This window comes from Camellia sinensis, chromosome 11, assembly GCF_055761805.1.
Source record: "Camellia sinensis isolate YWXY chromosome 11, ASM5576180v1, whole genome shotgun sequence".
Lineage (NCBI taxonomy): Eukaryota > Viridiplantae > Streptophyta > Magnoliopsida > Ericales > Theaceae > Camellia > Camellia sinensis.
Window position 1 is genome coordinate 143,342,158 of NC_138971.1, and position 18,031 is coordinate 143,360,188.

General features: G+C 34.9%; 1 protein-coding gene across 1 annotated transcript; it reads right to left on the reverse strand.

Annotated features, from left to right (window-relative positions):
* Nucleotides 1-8,721: 8,721 nt before the first annotated feature.
* LOC114281971 (Ribosomal protein L35) lies at nucleotides 8,722-16,987 on the reverse strand. The gene is made up of 4 exons (XM_028224585.2): nucleotides 16,584-16,987; nucleotides 15,771-15,883; nucleotides 15,588-15,672; nucleotides 8,722-9,077 (listed from the first exon to the last, which is right to left on the reverse strand). The coding sequence occupies exons 1-4, from the start codon at nucleotides 16,845-16,847 to the stop codon at nucleotides 8,988-8,990; spliced, it is 552 nt and encodes a 183-aa protein (XP_028080386.2). The 5' UTR covers nucleotides 16,848-16,987; the 3' UTR covers nucleotides 8,722-8,987.
* Between the last annotated feature and the right edge of the window lie 1,044 nt (nucleotides 16,988-18,031).

Consider the following 18,031-nt stretch of genomic DNA (forward strand, 5'->3'; position numbering starts at 1 on the left):
ACCTTAATTCCAGGGCTGAAGCATGGATTATAAAAGTCAAAAAGTGTCTACAAAAAATCCATCCTCTCTCTCTACTTATCTAAATGTCATTTTGTAAAAAATTAAAAAATCACTAAAAAAAAAACATACAATACCCAAACCACCCCTAAAGGAACTATAATTTGCATAGGGTGTGGTTTGTCAATTCATGCGTTTGCCTAAAATTAAGTTAGCTTAAGAGAGTGGTGCGACAAAACATAAAGCCTGTTTGATATAGCTTTCAAAAATTAAAAATTAATAATTAAAAAAGCGTAAGCTAAAAACACTCTTCTCTTAATTTTCAAATAACAGTTTTTCAACTTTTTTAAGTTATTTTTACTTAATAAATTATAATTAAAAGTTACACTAAATAGTCAAATTCTCAAAATAAATAAATAAAAATTTTAAGCAGTTCACATAAACTGCACCAAACAATCCATAGTAAACAAAATAAGGTATGTTTGTTTGTTTGCTATTCCTGCACTCAGGCTGCTTCCACAATTCACAGCCTTCATCTGTGTTGTACCCATAACAAAGATTAACTGGTGCAATCATAGGCCTATAATCTAACAACCATCCTGATATAACCTTTTTTGTTCCTCAGGTGTATAAATTGGATCCTTTATGAGTGAATAACTGAAGTACTCCTCATTCATGGTACTAACATTGGTGAATACATAATAATTTTAAAATTAATTAACCAATTGCACTCATTAACAAGATCCATCTAAAAATGTCATGATACTTACATTATTGGGCCTTGTTTGGGAAGTAAAAAATTTTTGTCAAAGAAGCACTATAATTTGTCAAATCATTCTTTATATTTTTTGTCTTTTTGTAAAAAAATTAAAAAATATTAAAAAACTAAATTCCAAGTAATCTCGAAATAAGAAAGCCTAATACGATATCATCACAAGCATACAATACACCAAACAACTACACAAATCACACAACAAACTGCAAACAAAGAGTAACAAATAAAACTCATACATAAATGGGAGGAGCCGAGCCATAGTAAGGGGTGCTTTGACTAGGGATGGCAATTGGAACCCGGCCCGACGGGGACCCGATCCCCCGACCCCGAATCGAGCGGTTATTCCCCGAAAAATACCCCCGACGGGCCGGGGATGGTATTAAAAATTGAATCCCCGATAATATTCGGGCCGGGGACGGGGATACATGTTTCAGCCCCGGACCCGGCCCGACCCCGACACCGTCCCCGTCCCCGATCCCCGCCCCGGTTGCCCCCCGGTGTGAAATTACTATTTTGCCCCTTCTATATATAATATATGTGTGAGAGTGTGTAGGGTTTGGGTTGTTGGTAGACGCAGCACACCCACGCACAAACATCTTCTCCCTCTCTCTCTCACATACACGGTCGTTCCTCACCGCCTCTCCTTCACCATTTTGGTCGGCAACGGCTCCTCCCTCACCGCCGCTCCTCCTCTGGCGGAACTCCTTCACCGCCGCTCCTCACCGCAACTCCTCCTCACCGTTTTGGTCAGCAGCGGCTTCTTCTTCTCTCTCTCTCACGCTATCGTCTCTCTCTCATGGTATCTCATTTTCTCTCTCTCTCTCTCCCCCTTCCTGGTTTGGTCGGCGACGCCTCCTCCCGCACCGTCGTTCCTCACCTCAGCTCCTCCTCTCTCCCTCTCATGGTATCTCCTTGTCTCTCTCTCTCTCGCGATATCTCCTCCCCTCTCTCTCTCTCTCTGTTTTTTTTTATTTTGTTCTCTGTTTTTTGATTTTGTTCTTCAGATCTGGAAATGATGAAGATGAACATGTTAATCTCTGTTAGATTTGTTGATGAATGTGTTAGATTTTTTGATCTATTTGTTGATGAAGATCAAGAAAATGAAATCTGTTGTTGAAAATCTCTCTCTCTCTCTCTGATTTGTTGTTGAAATTTGTTAGATTTGTTGTTAAAATCTATTTTTGATCTCTGTTAGATTTGTTGTTGAAATATGTTTTTTAGATTTTTTTTTTTTTTTTAATTTTTTGGTCGGGGAATTTCGGGGACGGGGAAACCCGATCCCCGTTAGGGGACGGGGACGGGGGCGGTTATGGGCTCCCCGTCGGGGATCGGGGCCGGGGACGGGGTATTTCCACCAACGGGGATCGGGGACGGGGAGTGTGATCCCCGGCCCCGCCCCGCCCCGTTGCCATTCCTAGCTTTGACAAGCATTTAAAATAGGAGTGAAAAAAAAAAAAAAAAAAAAATCACTACTGAAAAGTTAATTCTTCTCTTTATTTTTTTATAATTTTATCATAAAAAATTAAAAAATCAATTAAAATAGTCACTTCTCAAAACACCCATACCCTAGGTGGGTGTTTTATGTTTGCTTATTTGGTGAATTTTTTTTAACTTATTTTTGTTTTTAGTGAATTTTTTAAAAAAAATTAAAAGAATTTAGATTTTAAGATTCAACTCGACAAATGAACCAAAAAATTAAAAAATAAAAACAACAATAAACCAAAACTAGTAGACTTTTTTTTGCTTATTTTGGCTTTTTAAAGTTTTTTTAGATTTTTTTTAAATATTGCTTTCTAGATTCATCTACATAGATGAACCGAAAAAGTTTTTAAAAAAAAATTTGACTTAATTTTGAAAAAAAATCACTAAAGACAAAAACAATTCAAAAAAAGAGATGCTTCTTTTCTTTTCCTTTTTTTCCCCTTTGCATGTTCTTTTAGTCTAAAGACCCATAAAAAGTAAAATAATTCTTGTTTCTAAAAATTGTAAATAAATACCCAAAAAAATCATAAATAAATAAAAAACCCTAAAATTTGTATTTTCAATCTACTCTCAGGAAAATTCTTTCGAGTTGTGCTTTGAAAGTTTGGATTGAAAAGTATGCTGGATTTGCATATTATTTCTTTTGGTCTCAAGGGAAAAACACACACAATCACACTTGGGTTAACAAGTCCAAATCTATATACTAATTTTTAAAATTAAAATAAAAACTTCTTCAAAGCAGTGATGGAGACCTATAACTTATTTAGGATGAGATAAATATCCAACGCGTAATCTTTATACACAAAAATCTCATTGTGTAAAACTATGAGTAATTTTGTCATATTTGAGGGCTCAAAATATACTTTACCCCTTATAATTTATTTCCCGTGCAATTTACCTTGATATTTAGATATGAACACAATATCTTTATGTCAGACGTGTTTTACACCTACCTTCTGTTAAATTGAACAGATATTTAACTGTCATTTTAGTCTACAATCCGCATGAAATAACCTAAAGAGAGAGTGAAATTTGTATTGCCGAATTCTTATAAACTATTTTCGCAAAAAAATGAAAACAAGTATTTTCAAAAAAAAATTTTTTTTTTTCCAAAAACACAAAAAAGCAAAAACAAAAAAAACAAAATTACAACAAAACAATCCTCATGATTATGTACAAAAACACACTCTGAGCGCCAGTTCATTTTCTTCCTAGTGACATGCCACATAACAATCATATGATGCTTGGTATCATCACTGGAATGTGCTTGATTACTGATCTCATAGCCATAGTCACATACCTGACAAACAATCCAATACTATATTCCCATTTTTATATACTTTTTTTTAATTTAGTTGTTAAAAGAACTGTCAAATGGTATAAATGCTAGTGGCAAACAAGACTATGCTAATGTTGATGCTGATATACCTTTTATATCAGCTGCCCAAGTGATGAATCCGAGGTTCTTCGGATTCTAGGAAGTATCCCATCCAGCTGTGAATTCTCAGCCCATTTTATAGCCCATGTCAACTCTCTCATGCTCTATCCAAAAACTCCTCTCATCTCTTCCCTCTCCTGCAGTTACCTCTGAATCTTCAAAAACCCGGCTTGAAAAGGGAGCAAATTGAAGCGTGCGAATGGCGGACATTTCTCCTGAAGTCCAAGACGTGCCAAGGCCGGAGCAGATGCCAAGATCTAAGGATGAGGAGGAAAGTATGGCAACAATGGATGTTCATGGTGCAGCAGTGAAAATCCAAAGGGCTAAGGAGGCTTACCAGGGATATGCAGGGTTTTATGATAAGCCACCAAAAGCAGAGGTTTTGGCTTGGTTTTTTAACGGGCTATGCTCGTACTTCATTCACACAGTTCTCATTCCTGTTGTGTTCCCTCTTCTCATCAGCCAAATCGTGTGGCCGATAAAGTACCCTCTGCCAGAATGGGGGAAGAACTCCAAGGGCTTCAACTGTCTGGAAAAGGACTTGCAACTGTAAGTTTTTTTGTATCTTAAATTTTGAAAAAGCATCCCCCCCCCCCCCCCCAAAAAAAAAAAAAAAAAAAAATTTGTGACATCTAAGCAAATATTAAGGCCTAACATATGGTGGTCAATTCCAGGTATGACGGACTAACAAGCGCAAGAATAAAGGTCAGCACTATGAAGTTCTCTCCATTGGAGTGGACTTCAATTTCTTGGGTTTTAGGACTCATTCTTGCAGCACCAATACTAAGCACCCTTTCAGTCAAACTGGACTATGGTCGAAACCAACGACTCATCGCCGCAGCGGCAACAGCTGTCGGAGCTCTCTTCTGTCTTCCTGTTGGATTTTTCAAAACCATATGGGTCTTTCCAGTTTATATTATTGCCATTGTTGCAGCCAACACTGTCTGTGTTGCCTCTCACACCCGCCACCTTGGCTTAATGATCAGTGGATTCGTTGGTTCCAGTATCACAAAACACCAATTTCCCGACAGAAGAGATGTGGCCGGCTGGCTCTCACTTTATGCCACAGCTGCCGGTAGTTTAGGTTCCGCCATCATCTCTGCCTTTGCATATCACATGCTCAGACACCACGAGGGGTTCCTCAGCTTATGGATAGTCTCAATATTTAGTGGGCTTCAATGGTGCGCGGGAATAATCCATGTCTTTATTGGTAATAGACCTGGTGCAAATACATCATCATCAAGTTCAACTCCCAACTCCCATGTGATCTCCATTTTCAAATACCCTCATGCAGCTGGAAGCTTGGCCGGTGTTTTCCTTTCCTCTTTTGCAACAATGTGCATTTTCACAGGAGGTGTACTCTATTTAGTAGGGCAACTCTGCTTTAGACCAGTGAACATACTATACCTTTGGTTAACATACTTTATATTCCCTTTGTTGTCTCTCCCACTATTACAGCCTCTACAGCATCTCATTAGGGCAGATGCAGTGAAAATGCAGCTTCTAGGATTCATGCTCTCAACACTCACCTCGGGGGTTGGATTTTTTTACCGCATTGAAAATTGGCCAAAGCAAAATGTCTTGGTCTTCGCTGCAGTCCAAAGCGTGGCAACAGGTCTCCTGCACGCTTTTGGACGGGTTTTGTTGCTGGATTGCTCACCAGAAGGGAAAGAAGGCACCTTCGCTGCGTGGTTCTCGTGGGTCAGAGCTCTCGGCACATGCACGGGCTTTGCAGTTGCATCAGCTGGTTCTGGAAACATCAACAGGGCTTTGGGGGTTGGATTTTGCACAGCAATTGTCGGGATTGTTATTTTGACTTTTGGGAATATCAGTGACTTTGGAGGAGCCGTTGCAGCTGGGCATGTGAGAGAGGATGATGGCGAGAAGGGTTCGCCGGTGCATGGCTTGGATAAAGGCATGGGAGCTGAGACTGTGGAAACTCCATATGAAAGAATAGAGGTATAGACTGATCACTTCAAGAGATAATACAGCACTGGGTCTTTGCTTTGTTTTGTTGTACTGTTGAAATAACAAAATAACATTTTCATTGATTTTTTTTAATAATCATATTCGTATTGGGAATGATCGCAAGCACCGATGTAAGTGGTGACACTGAAAAAATACTGTTCATACATAGCATGTCAATTAGTTACTTCAATGTAGGCAAGAATTTCGGTTTTGCAACTTTTAGTGTGTTTATTTTCCCCTAATAAACAATTGTATAAAGAAGTTTCAACCCTGTTACATTTTGCAATGAGCATATAGGGCTTCAACATGTTATGGTTTTGCCCATTATTAGTCAAATTAGACATGTATTGTACGCGCAGTGCAAGAACTTGATTAACAAATCTCGATACAGATAGACCCTATTAGATTAGCGGAATTAATAACAAAGAGATTTACAATTTATAAGATTAGGGTAGGATTGGTTATTTAGCTGACTGGATCAGTGTGATACATAATTCACTCTTGTCCACATTTGTTTTGTAATAGATATAGAAATATATAATTCAAATTATATGCATTTGCGTTATTAGGCATAGGATAAAAATATCCTTTAATTTTATTAGATAGAATGATCATTAGAATATAATCTGAAAAATAAAATTTACAACCAAACAATAGAATGTGAGTCTCATAAATTAATAATAGCAATCCTATGCTATAATCAGCACAATCAAACAAGCGCATAGGGATTTAAGGAGCATGAAATGCACTGTTCATAAACTAGGCATAAAAAACTATTGAAGTTATTTTTTATTTTTGGTTCTTTTCGCATCCAATTCCATTAAAATTTATATTATCAAGGGAACACTGGGCAGGAGACTAAATCTAAAGAAAAACCCAACAATGGTTTTTTAACATTATAATCACAGAATTGTATCAACTTTTATAGACCCTACAGCAAAATTGCAAACAATCCACAAATTGAAATCATACTGAAAAGTGAGAAACATGGACAAAAGAAAATCAGCAAAATCAACAGAGAATTAGAAGATTAACTTGGCATAATAGTAATGTTTCGAGACTTGGCAATTTGATGAGCTTCTCAAATCGAAGGGCTTCAACTTGAGTTTCCCAATGCTCGGTGTTGCACTAGCCTCTGCATATACATATCGCATCCTCATAATGTGTAATTTCGAGCAAATTAAAAGTTTTTTTCTTTTTTTTTTTTTACCAATCTAAAAAAACAAATTGTACACCTAGACTAATTCCGAAATATTAAAATTAACGATAAGTTATAAATACATATTTTAAAATCTGATTAAAATATAGATAATCTTTTGTGATTTGAAAAATTACAAATAATTCTTTGTTAGTTAATTTTATTTAATAAAATTAACTAAAAAAATAAATAATTTAACTTACACAATGATAAAATTACTTGAATTATTAATTAAAAAAATTAAAAAAATTAAAATTTCTAACCTACAAAAAAGATAAAATTACTTGAATTATTAATTAAAATAAATTTGTGACATTATTAAAAACTATAATCTATGAAATTAAAAACTTCAAATTGCAGGATGTAATTTCCATAATCACAGGGTCAAATCGTATTTTAATCAAATCTTAAGGGATATATTTGTAATTTATCAAATTAACAATGGGGTAAACCTTTATTATAGCAACTCTAACCATACTATTTATTTTTTACCAACTAAAATATAAAAGAAGTAATTTTTTTATTTTGGCTTAATTTCTTTTTTATCTATATATTTCAACGTTACTCTTTAATTTACCTATCTAACACACAAATTATTTAAAGAGCCTCCCAAGACTATTTAAATGGAGCTAACCTTGAAGAATTTTGTTAAAATAATTGTGGTAATAACTAGTCTATTAGAATGATTAAAATATGATAATGTCAGTTATAATAGCTATGCATGTTTCATTTAAAGAGTCCTTGGAGATACTTTTACTTGGCCAAACTAAGATGCCGTTTGGGATCTCTCAAATGAATTTTTTTTAGTGATTTTATTTCAAAAATTTTTATTTTTTTAATTTGTATAAAAAGTAAATTTTTTATTTAAAAAAATTTGAAAAAGTCAAAATTAGTCCCAAAATAATCTATTATTTTTGTCTTTTCTAAAAATTTTTGAATTTTTTTACAAAAAGATAATTTTTTAGTTTGTCTCATCAAGTAAAATTTAGAAACCTACAACTTTTAAAAAAATTTATAAAAAATTAACTAAAACTGAAAATAAGACAACAAAAAAAGTCAATAAGAAAATAAATGCCAAACACTCACAAAAGCTTTATATTCCTTTAGATTATTATATTTCTAAACTAATATTATCACATTAATAATTCTCATTCAATTTCACAAATCACAACTAACCTAATCTAGCAATAAAACATGACTTTAAAACGAAAATGAGTGAATCTATAAATACAAAAAACTAATCACACAAACAGAGAGATAGTGAAAATAGACAAAATTTGTATGAAATGGACTACAGTAACAAATTTAATAATATTTTGTTCATTTATATATGATTTTTTATTTCTTTCTGTGATTTGATTTTTGTATTTGAAATAGAACTATTAAAGAAATTAAAATTAAAAAGAAAATTGATTTATCTTTTTTGAAAAAAATAATAAGAAATGTATGGATAGAAAAATATCAAAACTTTCTAGAAATATATATATATATATATTAGCACAATAAATTCATCAAAAGTATATGAAGATATTTCATTAAATTCACAGAATGGACCAAAAGGAATTCTGAAGTTTTTGAATGGTAAATATTCCGAGCTGTAATCCTTCTTTCATGCTGCTGGGAAACGTGAATAAATGTAAGTCGATAAACCTGCTGGAAGGATTTCACTTCAGTTTTAGTTGTAAATGTGCACAAATTGAATCTCTTTTGCGCGCATTGTTATTCCAAATAAGAACTATAAATTTTGCTATCTATATGTCGAAAATCTCACATGCATCACCTGCATCCATGTCCTTGTTACATAAGCTTAAGTAATCAGATAACTCTTACAAACCGATATCAGTGCAAAAGCCACCATAACAGTTAGGGTTAAAGGTATCGTTGGCTATTTCTTATTCAAAAAGATTACCTCTTCAAAACATTTAACAAAACATATAAAAGTTTCAAGTAACCCTCAAGTCAAACAAATCAAACAGAATGATGGCTACAATCCTCTTGCTACAAAATGTTTTCACTATTTTCAGTCTATGTATTTCAAAATGTCGAGGAAAACAAACAGAGACCAGAGGTGAACTTTTTGTCTTCAAAGCCAAAAAGGCAGAGCACCGATTGAGCAACTCCCAAATGCTTTAACCACAGAAGTTCAGCTTCTTCATGACTTTCGCATACGCCAAAGGAACAATGCCTGGTTGTCTAAGTCTACGTTTTGCACTCTTAGACTGCATTAAGGAAAGAGATCTCATTAATTCACCTTTTAGCATTTCACAATAGTTAAACTAGAAGCAGAACACAATTACAATCAGTAAAAGGTACCAGAATTCACAGAAAGTCAAGAAAGTATAGCTTGAAGATAAAAAATAAAAACCGTAACATGAAAATAATAACAATGATCATGACCATGATGATAACAAATGATACAATATTTGTGATATAGCTTTTTGTCCCCTTTCATGAAGTTGTCCCAACTATTGAACTATGCAGTTGATAAATGCAACAACAACAACAACAAAAAACAAAAGAAAACAAAACAAACTAACACCTGTCCCTTTGCTCAGTTTGAAACCTTAAGAGCTCTTTATCACAAGAATTTAGATTTCTCTCTGTACAAAGCTCTACTTTCCATTCTGTTTCTCCCACATGTTTCCTTGACAAAAGGCAAACAATTTAAAGGAGTGAAGGACATTTGAAGGTTCTCTGTGGTTTAGCAATATTATAATAGGTAAGTTTTTGGGTTTCCGCATTTCCAAAGCTTCTTTTACTATTTTATTGCAAGGAAAATAAAAATGAAAGAGGAAGAAAAAAGAGGGGCTGATCTGGCATTAAGATAACAAAAGATTGGAGTTGTAATTATTGTGGCAATTTACAAGGAGGTGGAGCACAAACTTGTTGCCGCATGGGTGAGAAAAACTTCAATGAGGCTTAAAATATTGTCATATTTTAAATAAGTTGAGAAAAAATTTGATTGGGACTGTGAATCACAGAGTAGTTGAATCTTGTAAAGTTCATTTCGTGGATTTTGTGATAACTCAATGCCATGCAAATGTCATTTCTTAGACTATTCCATTTTTATCTTTACTGCTAATTAGGCCCCGTTTGGGGACTTATTTTTTTAGCCAATTAGTCAAAAAGTTACTAAGGCCTCGTTTGGGAACAAGCTAATTTAGTAACTTTTTTGCTATTTGACTAAAAAGGTAGGTAAAAAAAACTTGTATGTTTGGGATGACTTTTTGGCTAATTACGAAAAGATGTGCAAAAAATAGAGAGAAAAGAGAATCTTTGACTTTTTTGTATGAGTTGTTGGCTTTTTGGCTAATTTAGTAACTTTTTGACTAATTGGCTAAAAAAGTAAGTCCCCAAACGGGGCCTAAATTAGCCAAAAAGCCAACAACTCATACCAAAAAGTCAAAGATTCTCTTTTCTCTCTACTTTTTGCACATTTTTTCGTAATTAGCCAAAAAGTCATCACAAACATATAAGCTTTTTTAACCTACTTTTTTAGCCAAATAGCCAAAAAGTTACTAAATTAGCCTGTTCCCAAACGAGGCCTTATAAAGACTAAATTCAAAATCTAGACGGCCTACTCAATTTTCTGCACCGCATGTTTTTAGCATGCCTCTGCCTTAACTAGAGAGCTCTTTGCTCTTCTTTAATACATATCATTGTCTTTTTCATTCTTCTCTTTTTGCCTGTATTGTCCACAAAGGTTATGACCACTCATATGTTCATGTTTTCATCAATCTTTCCAAGTTACTCGACCTTCTTCCCCACTCATTTGCAACTCTACCAACACTTCAACCTATTTGTGGCAGTTTATTGAATTTGCTTATTATGACTACTTTTTTTTTAATTTTGGGAGTTTGTGCATGAGTGTTTATTTATGATATTTTTGTCTCACAAGGCTTCTTTTGAGAGTTAGCTAAAAAGCTAGTTTATTGGCTAAAAATAAGCCAACAAAAAAGCTAATGCTAAAAAAAACTAATTCGTTTGGTATATTCCTAGCTGCTTCTTTTTTTAAGTAGCTAAAGCTAACTTTTTGGTGAGAAATCATTAATCCCAAACAACCTAAAGTTTTTTTTTTTAATAGCAAAATGGGCTTATAAGCTAGCTTTTAAGATGTGCCAAACGTTTTTTTAGCAAAATGAGCTTATAAGTCAACTTTAAGAGGTGCCAAACGTTTTTCTAGCAAACTGGCTTATAAACCAGCTTATAAGAGGAGACAAACGAAGTATTCATTTGGGAGTGTGGGTAAGAGAGGTTAGAGGTGGTCAGTTGTTGACCTCTCGGAAGATGGCATGCACTTCAATGGCTCAAGATTACTAGAGGTGAAGAAGGAGAAGACCAAGGCATCCTTAGAGAGGGTGGCAGTGAGAGACCTTGAAACAAGTTTGTGTATTGTGATACATGTGTTGTTGTTGTTGTTGGTTGCTGCATACATGATATGTCATATAAACTCCTGAAGTATTACAACCCAAGCAACCTGTTAGACAAGTGGCAAGCTCCCCAATTCAACAAGGAGCTGATATCAGCCCTATTGTCATCTACGGTCCAGGCCGGTAGGTATAATATCTTGGGCAACGTATCATGCATGCAGAGGCGCAAGTGTAAGATGAACATCGCCTCTCTCTAAGCCTGGACAAGGTAGAGATGTCATGGCAAGAAGATAACCAAGCAAACCTTGACGATCCCATGGTCTTAACCTCCAATCCACAATCCTTTTATGATCCTAAGTGGGGTGCCTTGGTCCTGCTCCTAAACTAGTCAGCCAAGTGATAAAACGAGTGAGCACATGGGTAAGCCAAGGGATCAACCTAAGCAGCCCAGTGGATATGACAAGCTAAGGGCCAACTATGCTACTGTTGGGTGGGTAGTGAGTAAGAATGAAATAGTGTCGTGCATTTCCTCTTGATTGAGGTATGAAGAACCATGGCCTTGAGGTTGGCCATGGTGTTGCGGGGTGAACCTAGCTCCGGTGTCATGCTCTTCATACTTGACTCATTCGCTCTGGGGCTCCTACCCGTTGGGGCGGCAGTTGATCTATTGAGCTGAGTGTTTTACATTCGGTAGTGTGTATGCCTACCTTAGGTTAGGCAAACAAACTTATTAGTCCTAGAACACATTGTGGTGTCTTGTAGGTCCACCACGTGGCTAAGGCAATGATGATGTAGTGCTTGAGGGGTTTGCCATGTGTCGACCGTGGCACAAGTATCCACAAGGATTAATGATTTCTCACTAAAAAATCAACTTTAACCACTAAAAAAGCTTTAAAAAATTAAGAATATGCCAAATGAACTAGTTTTTTTAGTATTAACTTTTTTGTTGGCTTATTTTTAGCCAATAAGCTATTTTTTTAACTTACTCCCAAAGGAAGCCTTATGAAACAAAACTGACATAAATAAGATGGGGGGAAAATTTGATTATTCCCAAGCTAGGGAATAGATGCTTTTAGCTTGTGATTAGATTATCAACTTTTAACTCTAAAAGTTGCACCAAATGAGGAAAATAAACTTGTCCATATTCTCCTCTTCTAGCACTTTTACCATTAATCCCCCATGTGCTTGTATGCAACTGTACAACTCTTTTCCAATTCCTTGCCAATTTTTAAATCAAAATCACAATTTTATGCTAAAGTTACTGCTTCCTACCTATAATCCTATTCAAACAAAAAATTCATCTAAACAGCCTCTACAATTCTCAACCATTAAACATGAGAATAATCCTTGGCTAAATTTTAGTCCTCTTCTTATCCCACGTAACAATTATGATCTGTTACTTCTTCTGTGTTGATACTCTCTTTTTTGGATAATTATTATATGGCCATATTAGAAAAACTTTTTTTTATAAGTAATCATCCCAAGATTTATAAGCTTCTCTCATCTTCCTTAATGAAAGGCACATGCAAGGAAAGTCAAAAAACTGCATTCACTGATGTTTGTGAAGTCAACAACCACAGTGCACAATTAGCTTCATCAGCAACAAGCATGAAAGAAACTACCATTAAGTGGCCCTATCAGTGGCGTTACATGGGGGGCTCACTCTTCTACATTTATGAGTACCCATGTCAAACCCTTGACACTTGGCTTAAGATATATGTGTCTAATATGTCTTGTTTGACATGTATCCTATGAAGCACGGACACGGACACGCGACACGACACGGACACGTAAATACGCAAATTTTCAAAAAATGAAGGACACGACACGCTGGGGACACGTTTAATATATATAATTAATTTTATTTATTATATGTCATAAAATTATTTTAAAAAATTATTTTTTTATTTAATGTTATTTTAATAAAAAATAATTAATTTTATTTATTATATTTTATAATTAATTTTATTTATTTTATTATATTGTCAATACATATTATTCAAATGAACAAAACTAATCAATTTTTTTTTATATATAAAATGGAATTAGAAAAAAGAACAAAAGAAGAGAGATATTACACTGACCATTTATAAAAGAATATAAAAGAAAAAAAGAAAAGAAAAGAAAGAATAAAATAAAATCACAGTATAAAACAATAAATAAAATAAAAGAAAAAATAAAATAAAATCAAAATATAAAAGAAAAAATAAAATCAAAAGATAAAAGAAAAATAAAAGAAAAGAAAAGAAAAATAAAATCAAAAAGAGGTTGAGAAAGAGAGAGAGACACAGCGACTGAGGGAAATCAGATGGAGGCTGGGAGAGAGAATGAGGGAGAGAGAGAGAGAGAGAGAGAGAGAGCGACTGAGGGAAAGAAGAAAAAGAATGAAGATCGAAGCAGAAGAGCAGCGACGACTGACGAGACACGAGTGACGATCGAGACATGAGTGACGACCGACGAGAGACGATCGATGAGGAGCGACGACTGACGAGGAGCGACGACCGGCGAGAATCGAAGACGAACAACAAATCGACCCGGTCCTCTCATTCTCACCCTTTCTCTTCTGTTTCTGTTCTAATCGAATTAGATTAGGGCAGATGTTGATCTATTTTTACTTATTTACAAATCGACCCCAAACAAATTATGTAAATTGTGAAATTACCTACGAACGTGTCCCGAAAGTGTCTATAACGTGTCCGAATGTAAAAAATTAAAAAAAAAAAAAGTGACACTCTCTGCTGCGTGTCGAACACGTGTCAACCGCGTGTCCGACACTGGTACGGAGCCCTCGGAGAGGTGTCCGTGCTTCATAGCATGTATCCAACGTTTGATATACATACATATGACCACGGACCATAGTCCATCAAGGTGGTCCAGGCCGATGGCCCAAACAGCACGGTAAGAGGTTGGGTGCCCAATAACCTATCATGAAAATCAAGTGGATGACCTCATTGAGCTGGTCAAGAGGGTCCACTCTTGGCTGGACTCATTCATCATGGTCAGTTGGTCAGGGACTCACTGTCCCAACCTGCACAAGAGCTTGTAGTTTATGGATATAGAAACAAGGACACATGAAACCGTAGCCAGCTAGCTAAAAAACGTATCTCATAACCTTAACCTCCTAGAATGATGGGGGCCAACGTGGCAACCCCTGATTGGAGGAAAGACTAACAGAATTATTCTTCTCGCGCGGAGTATAACCATGAGGGACAAGTTTATATATATACATCCAACTACACTATGAAAGGTAGGTTGTCTGTTCTAAACCCTAAACCTTCATCATCTTCCTCTTTAAGCACTACTCTAACTTGATTGTCAGAGAGCTCTTGAGAATGACACCACCAGTGTCCTCTTGAGGGTTTGTTTGCAGATTCATACTGAGGAGGAAGATCAACCCACCATTGTCAAACCCAAATCCATCTCGCTTGGACTTTGTAACATCCATTTACTGATATCATCAATGTAAAGTAGTAAAATTTACCATGAAACTATGCATAAAAAACCCTAAGTTACTTTGTAAACATTATCCTAAATAAATAAAAGACGTATTTAAGAAAAATGAAATTTAGCCATCTGGTGACCTTTTGGGTATGAAAATTAAATGAGTTCAACACTCAACACAAACTCGCACCAATTCGTACCCTAGTTTGTGTAACATAGCCTATCAAGATAGACTTATGGAACAAGGACGCTATCCATTGACAAATCTCAAGACAATTGCAATCTTTTTATCAAGAAAAAGATTGCATACATGCAATGCATACTTTTCACATTCTCCCTCCAATTAGTTTTGTTTTATATTTCACAATGATAAATTCATCTACATCAATTTTTAGAAATTTAAATGTCACTACACAAAGGTCTGTACATACAAACAAGAGCACATAGAACTAGGATGAATAAAACAACATTTAGCAAAGATGCTTCCATTTGAAAAGTCAGGGGTTATTAAAAGTTAGATGAATAAAACAACATTTAGCAAACATTTAGCAAGTCATTAAGCTATCTAATGATGCTTCCATTTGAAAAGTTGTAACAAAACATTCAAAAATATATAAGATGAAGACTTCCACTAAGTTTTGTTTCTAATTATTTCAACAGCTTCTGTTCTTACGCAGAGATTCTTTAACCATATGCTACTTGATAATTAGGGGTTGTTGGGGAAGTGCTAGATTAATATATTTTTTGAATTTTTACGGAAAAACGTGAAATATGGGTTGGGTTTGAAGTGATGTGATAGAGAGGTGATGTGACTTAAATAAGATAATTGTAACCTAAATAAGATAATGTGCTAAAATAGCATGTGTTGTTTTAGCACATGCCAAACAACCATCATTTAAAGAGTAAGTATAGGCAGACCTTTAAGTGTGCATTGTGTCGCTTCCCCTCCTTCCAGCGCCTAATATTGCCATCATGCATTAACCTAAATCTGCCCTTAAAAGATCTGATCAAGAAAACTCATCAGAATAAATTCCTCTGGACTGATGATATATACATGTGTATCTATTCATGTATGTATGCATGATAAAGCAATAAACCTACGAATAGCATTTCATTTTGATTTTCTTGAGCTTGGATTTAACAGGTGTCCTCGGCTTGAACTTTTTCATCTTCTCCTTCATCTCTTTCTTCGTGAGATGCCGCACTTGAATGAACTAAGAATCAAGCACAAAAAACTCGTAAAATGCCCAAAATTACTGAAAACCCATTACATAAAATATCAATACTCCACGTACTGATTGGCTGCCAAAAAACTGATTCATATATATATATACACAATATGTAGTTCATTGGTCAAAAATTGGATTAAATTTTCTTCCCCTAAATTTCTTCAGCAACCAAACCAGCAAAAAGAAGAAAGCAACCAGAACTACAACATGCCCAGAATCAGTAAGCACCCATCACATAAAAATTAAAACCCCTACTTCAGACACTGAATGACTGCCAAGATAAACAGAACAAATATAAAAAATAAATTCAATCGCACAAATTGGATTGCATATTGTAATCCCAGTATCCCACATGTTCACAGCAATCAAAGGGGGCAACAAAGAAAACAAATAAAATTAAATGTACCCAGAATCAGTAAGCACTCATGGCATGAAAATCATTACTCAACACACTGCTTGGCTGCCAAGAAAACGAATTAACATAAAACTAAACGAAATGCTTCAATGATAAAATTTGGATTGCATTTTCTTTGCTACATTCTCTCAACAACCAAACAGGCAAAGCAGAAAAGAGTTAAACTAAAACATGCCCACAACAATCAGCAAGCACCAACTGCATCATTTTCCCTGAAACCAAACAGGCAAAGCAGAAAAAATAGAAAACAAAACAAACCCACGAACTTACAGAGAGGTGGGGAAGAGGAGGCGAGAGGACCATCTGATTGAGCAACGAAGGATGATTTGAGGGTGAAGAAGCATTGAAAAGGGGCTTAAAATTGGAAGAAATCAGGGATAATGAGAGGGGGGTGTGAAGAACCTGAGGAGAAGAGTGGAGGAGACGATGGGAAAATGGTGATGGTGATGATGATGATGAGACAAAGAGTTGGGTGGGTTTGTGGGTAGAGTGAAGGATGGCCAGTGATCGTAGTTTGGTGCACCATCGCTGCATCGTTGAGGAAATTTTACCGATCCACGGAGAGCCTGGGTTTTGGAAATGTGTCCCTCCCCGCTGCTCACCTCAGCTGGGTTGGATCTCAAGTTTTCCATACGAAAATTTGCAGGAACCCACCCGACCCGAACTTACTCCAAATCGCGATTCGGATTTAGACGGTTTGCGGGTTGGTTTGGATCCGGCCACATCTATGCGGTTTGAAAAAAAAATAATCAATAAATGCTTGCAGTGTGATTTGTGATTTGTACGGATATGCGGGTGGTTGCAGGCGGTTTGCGTATTGAACTTTTTTCTTCAAAAATTTATTTTTAAACCTTATTTTTTTTCATTTTGTAAATATTTATTTTGGGTATTTTTCTCTCCGTTTTCTAAAATGTTCCAGCATTAATAATTAATGAATTAAAACTTATAAAATTAAAAACACAACAAAATCAATTAGTAACACAAACAAATCATTTAAAATCTTAAATCAAATCATAAATTAACACAAGTACATATTTCAAATTCCTAAATTAGAACTCCATATTCATTAAAGAATTTAAAATTCTAAATCACACTTCATCCAGGAAAAGTTTAGTTATGTAACAATAATAATATGATTAATATTTATTCAGTTTCAGTTGATATAATATTATTAGCAAATGTAATGTTAGAGTAAATTCAAAAAATAAATGGTGTTTTGTTTTGGGCAAAAATATCTAGATGGATATAGAAATGAAATCAACGATTAAGATAAAAAAATAAAATTAAAAAAAAAAAGTGCGGCGCGGATTCTTGCTGGTGCGAATCAAATCCGCAACCTGCAAACATGTTGTATTTCAAACTGCATCTGTTTATATCGTGTTTGCAAAACCGCCCATTTATATATGAGTTAGGCGATTTTTACAGATCGGATAAACCGTTGCCCATCCCTACTGAATGTATTTGTGTGATACCCACCTCAAATTTACTCGAGAGTATATTTGTGTAATACATATTGAATACTCGAGAGTATATTTGTGTAATACATATTGAATTGACAAAACGTGAAATTTACTTATAAAATGAATCTGAGTTATTCATTTTTCTTTATAAATTTTTTATTAATAATGGGTGGGTTTATAATATTGTTATTTCTGTATGTGCTTTTTTTTTTTTTTTTTTTGGTCAATTATCGAGAACAAATATTAACAAAAAAGTAA

Bases quoted from the DNA above. Each gene is read 5' to 3' on its own strand.
- LOC114281971 (XM_028224585.2), bottom strand. From the start codon at position 16,847: ATGCAGCGATGGTGCACCAAACTACGATCACTGGCCATCCTTCACTCT. The intron at 15,884-16,583 runs GTAAGTTCGTGG...CTTGATTCTTAG, and splicing joins CTCCTCTTCCCCACCTCTCT to TTCATTCAAGTGCGGCATCT. The intron at 9,078-15,587 runs GTCTGCCTATAC...TCCTTAATGCAG, and splicing joins GACACAATGCACACTTAAAG to TCTAAGAGTGCAAAACGTAG.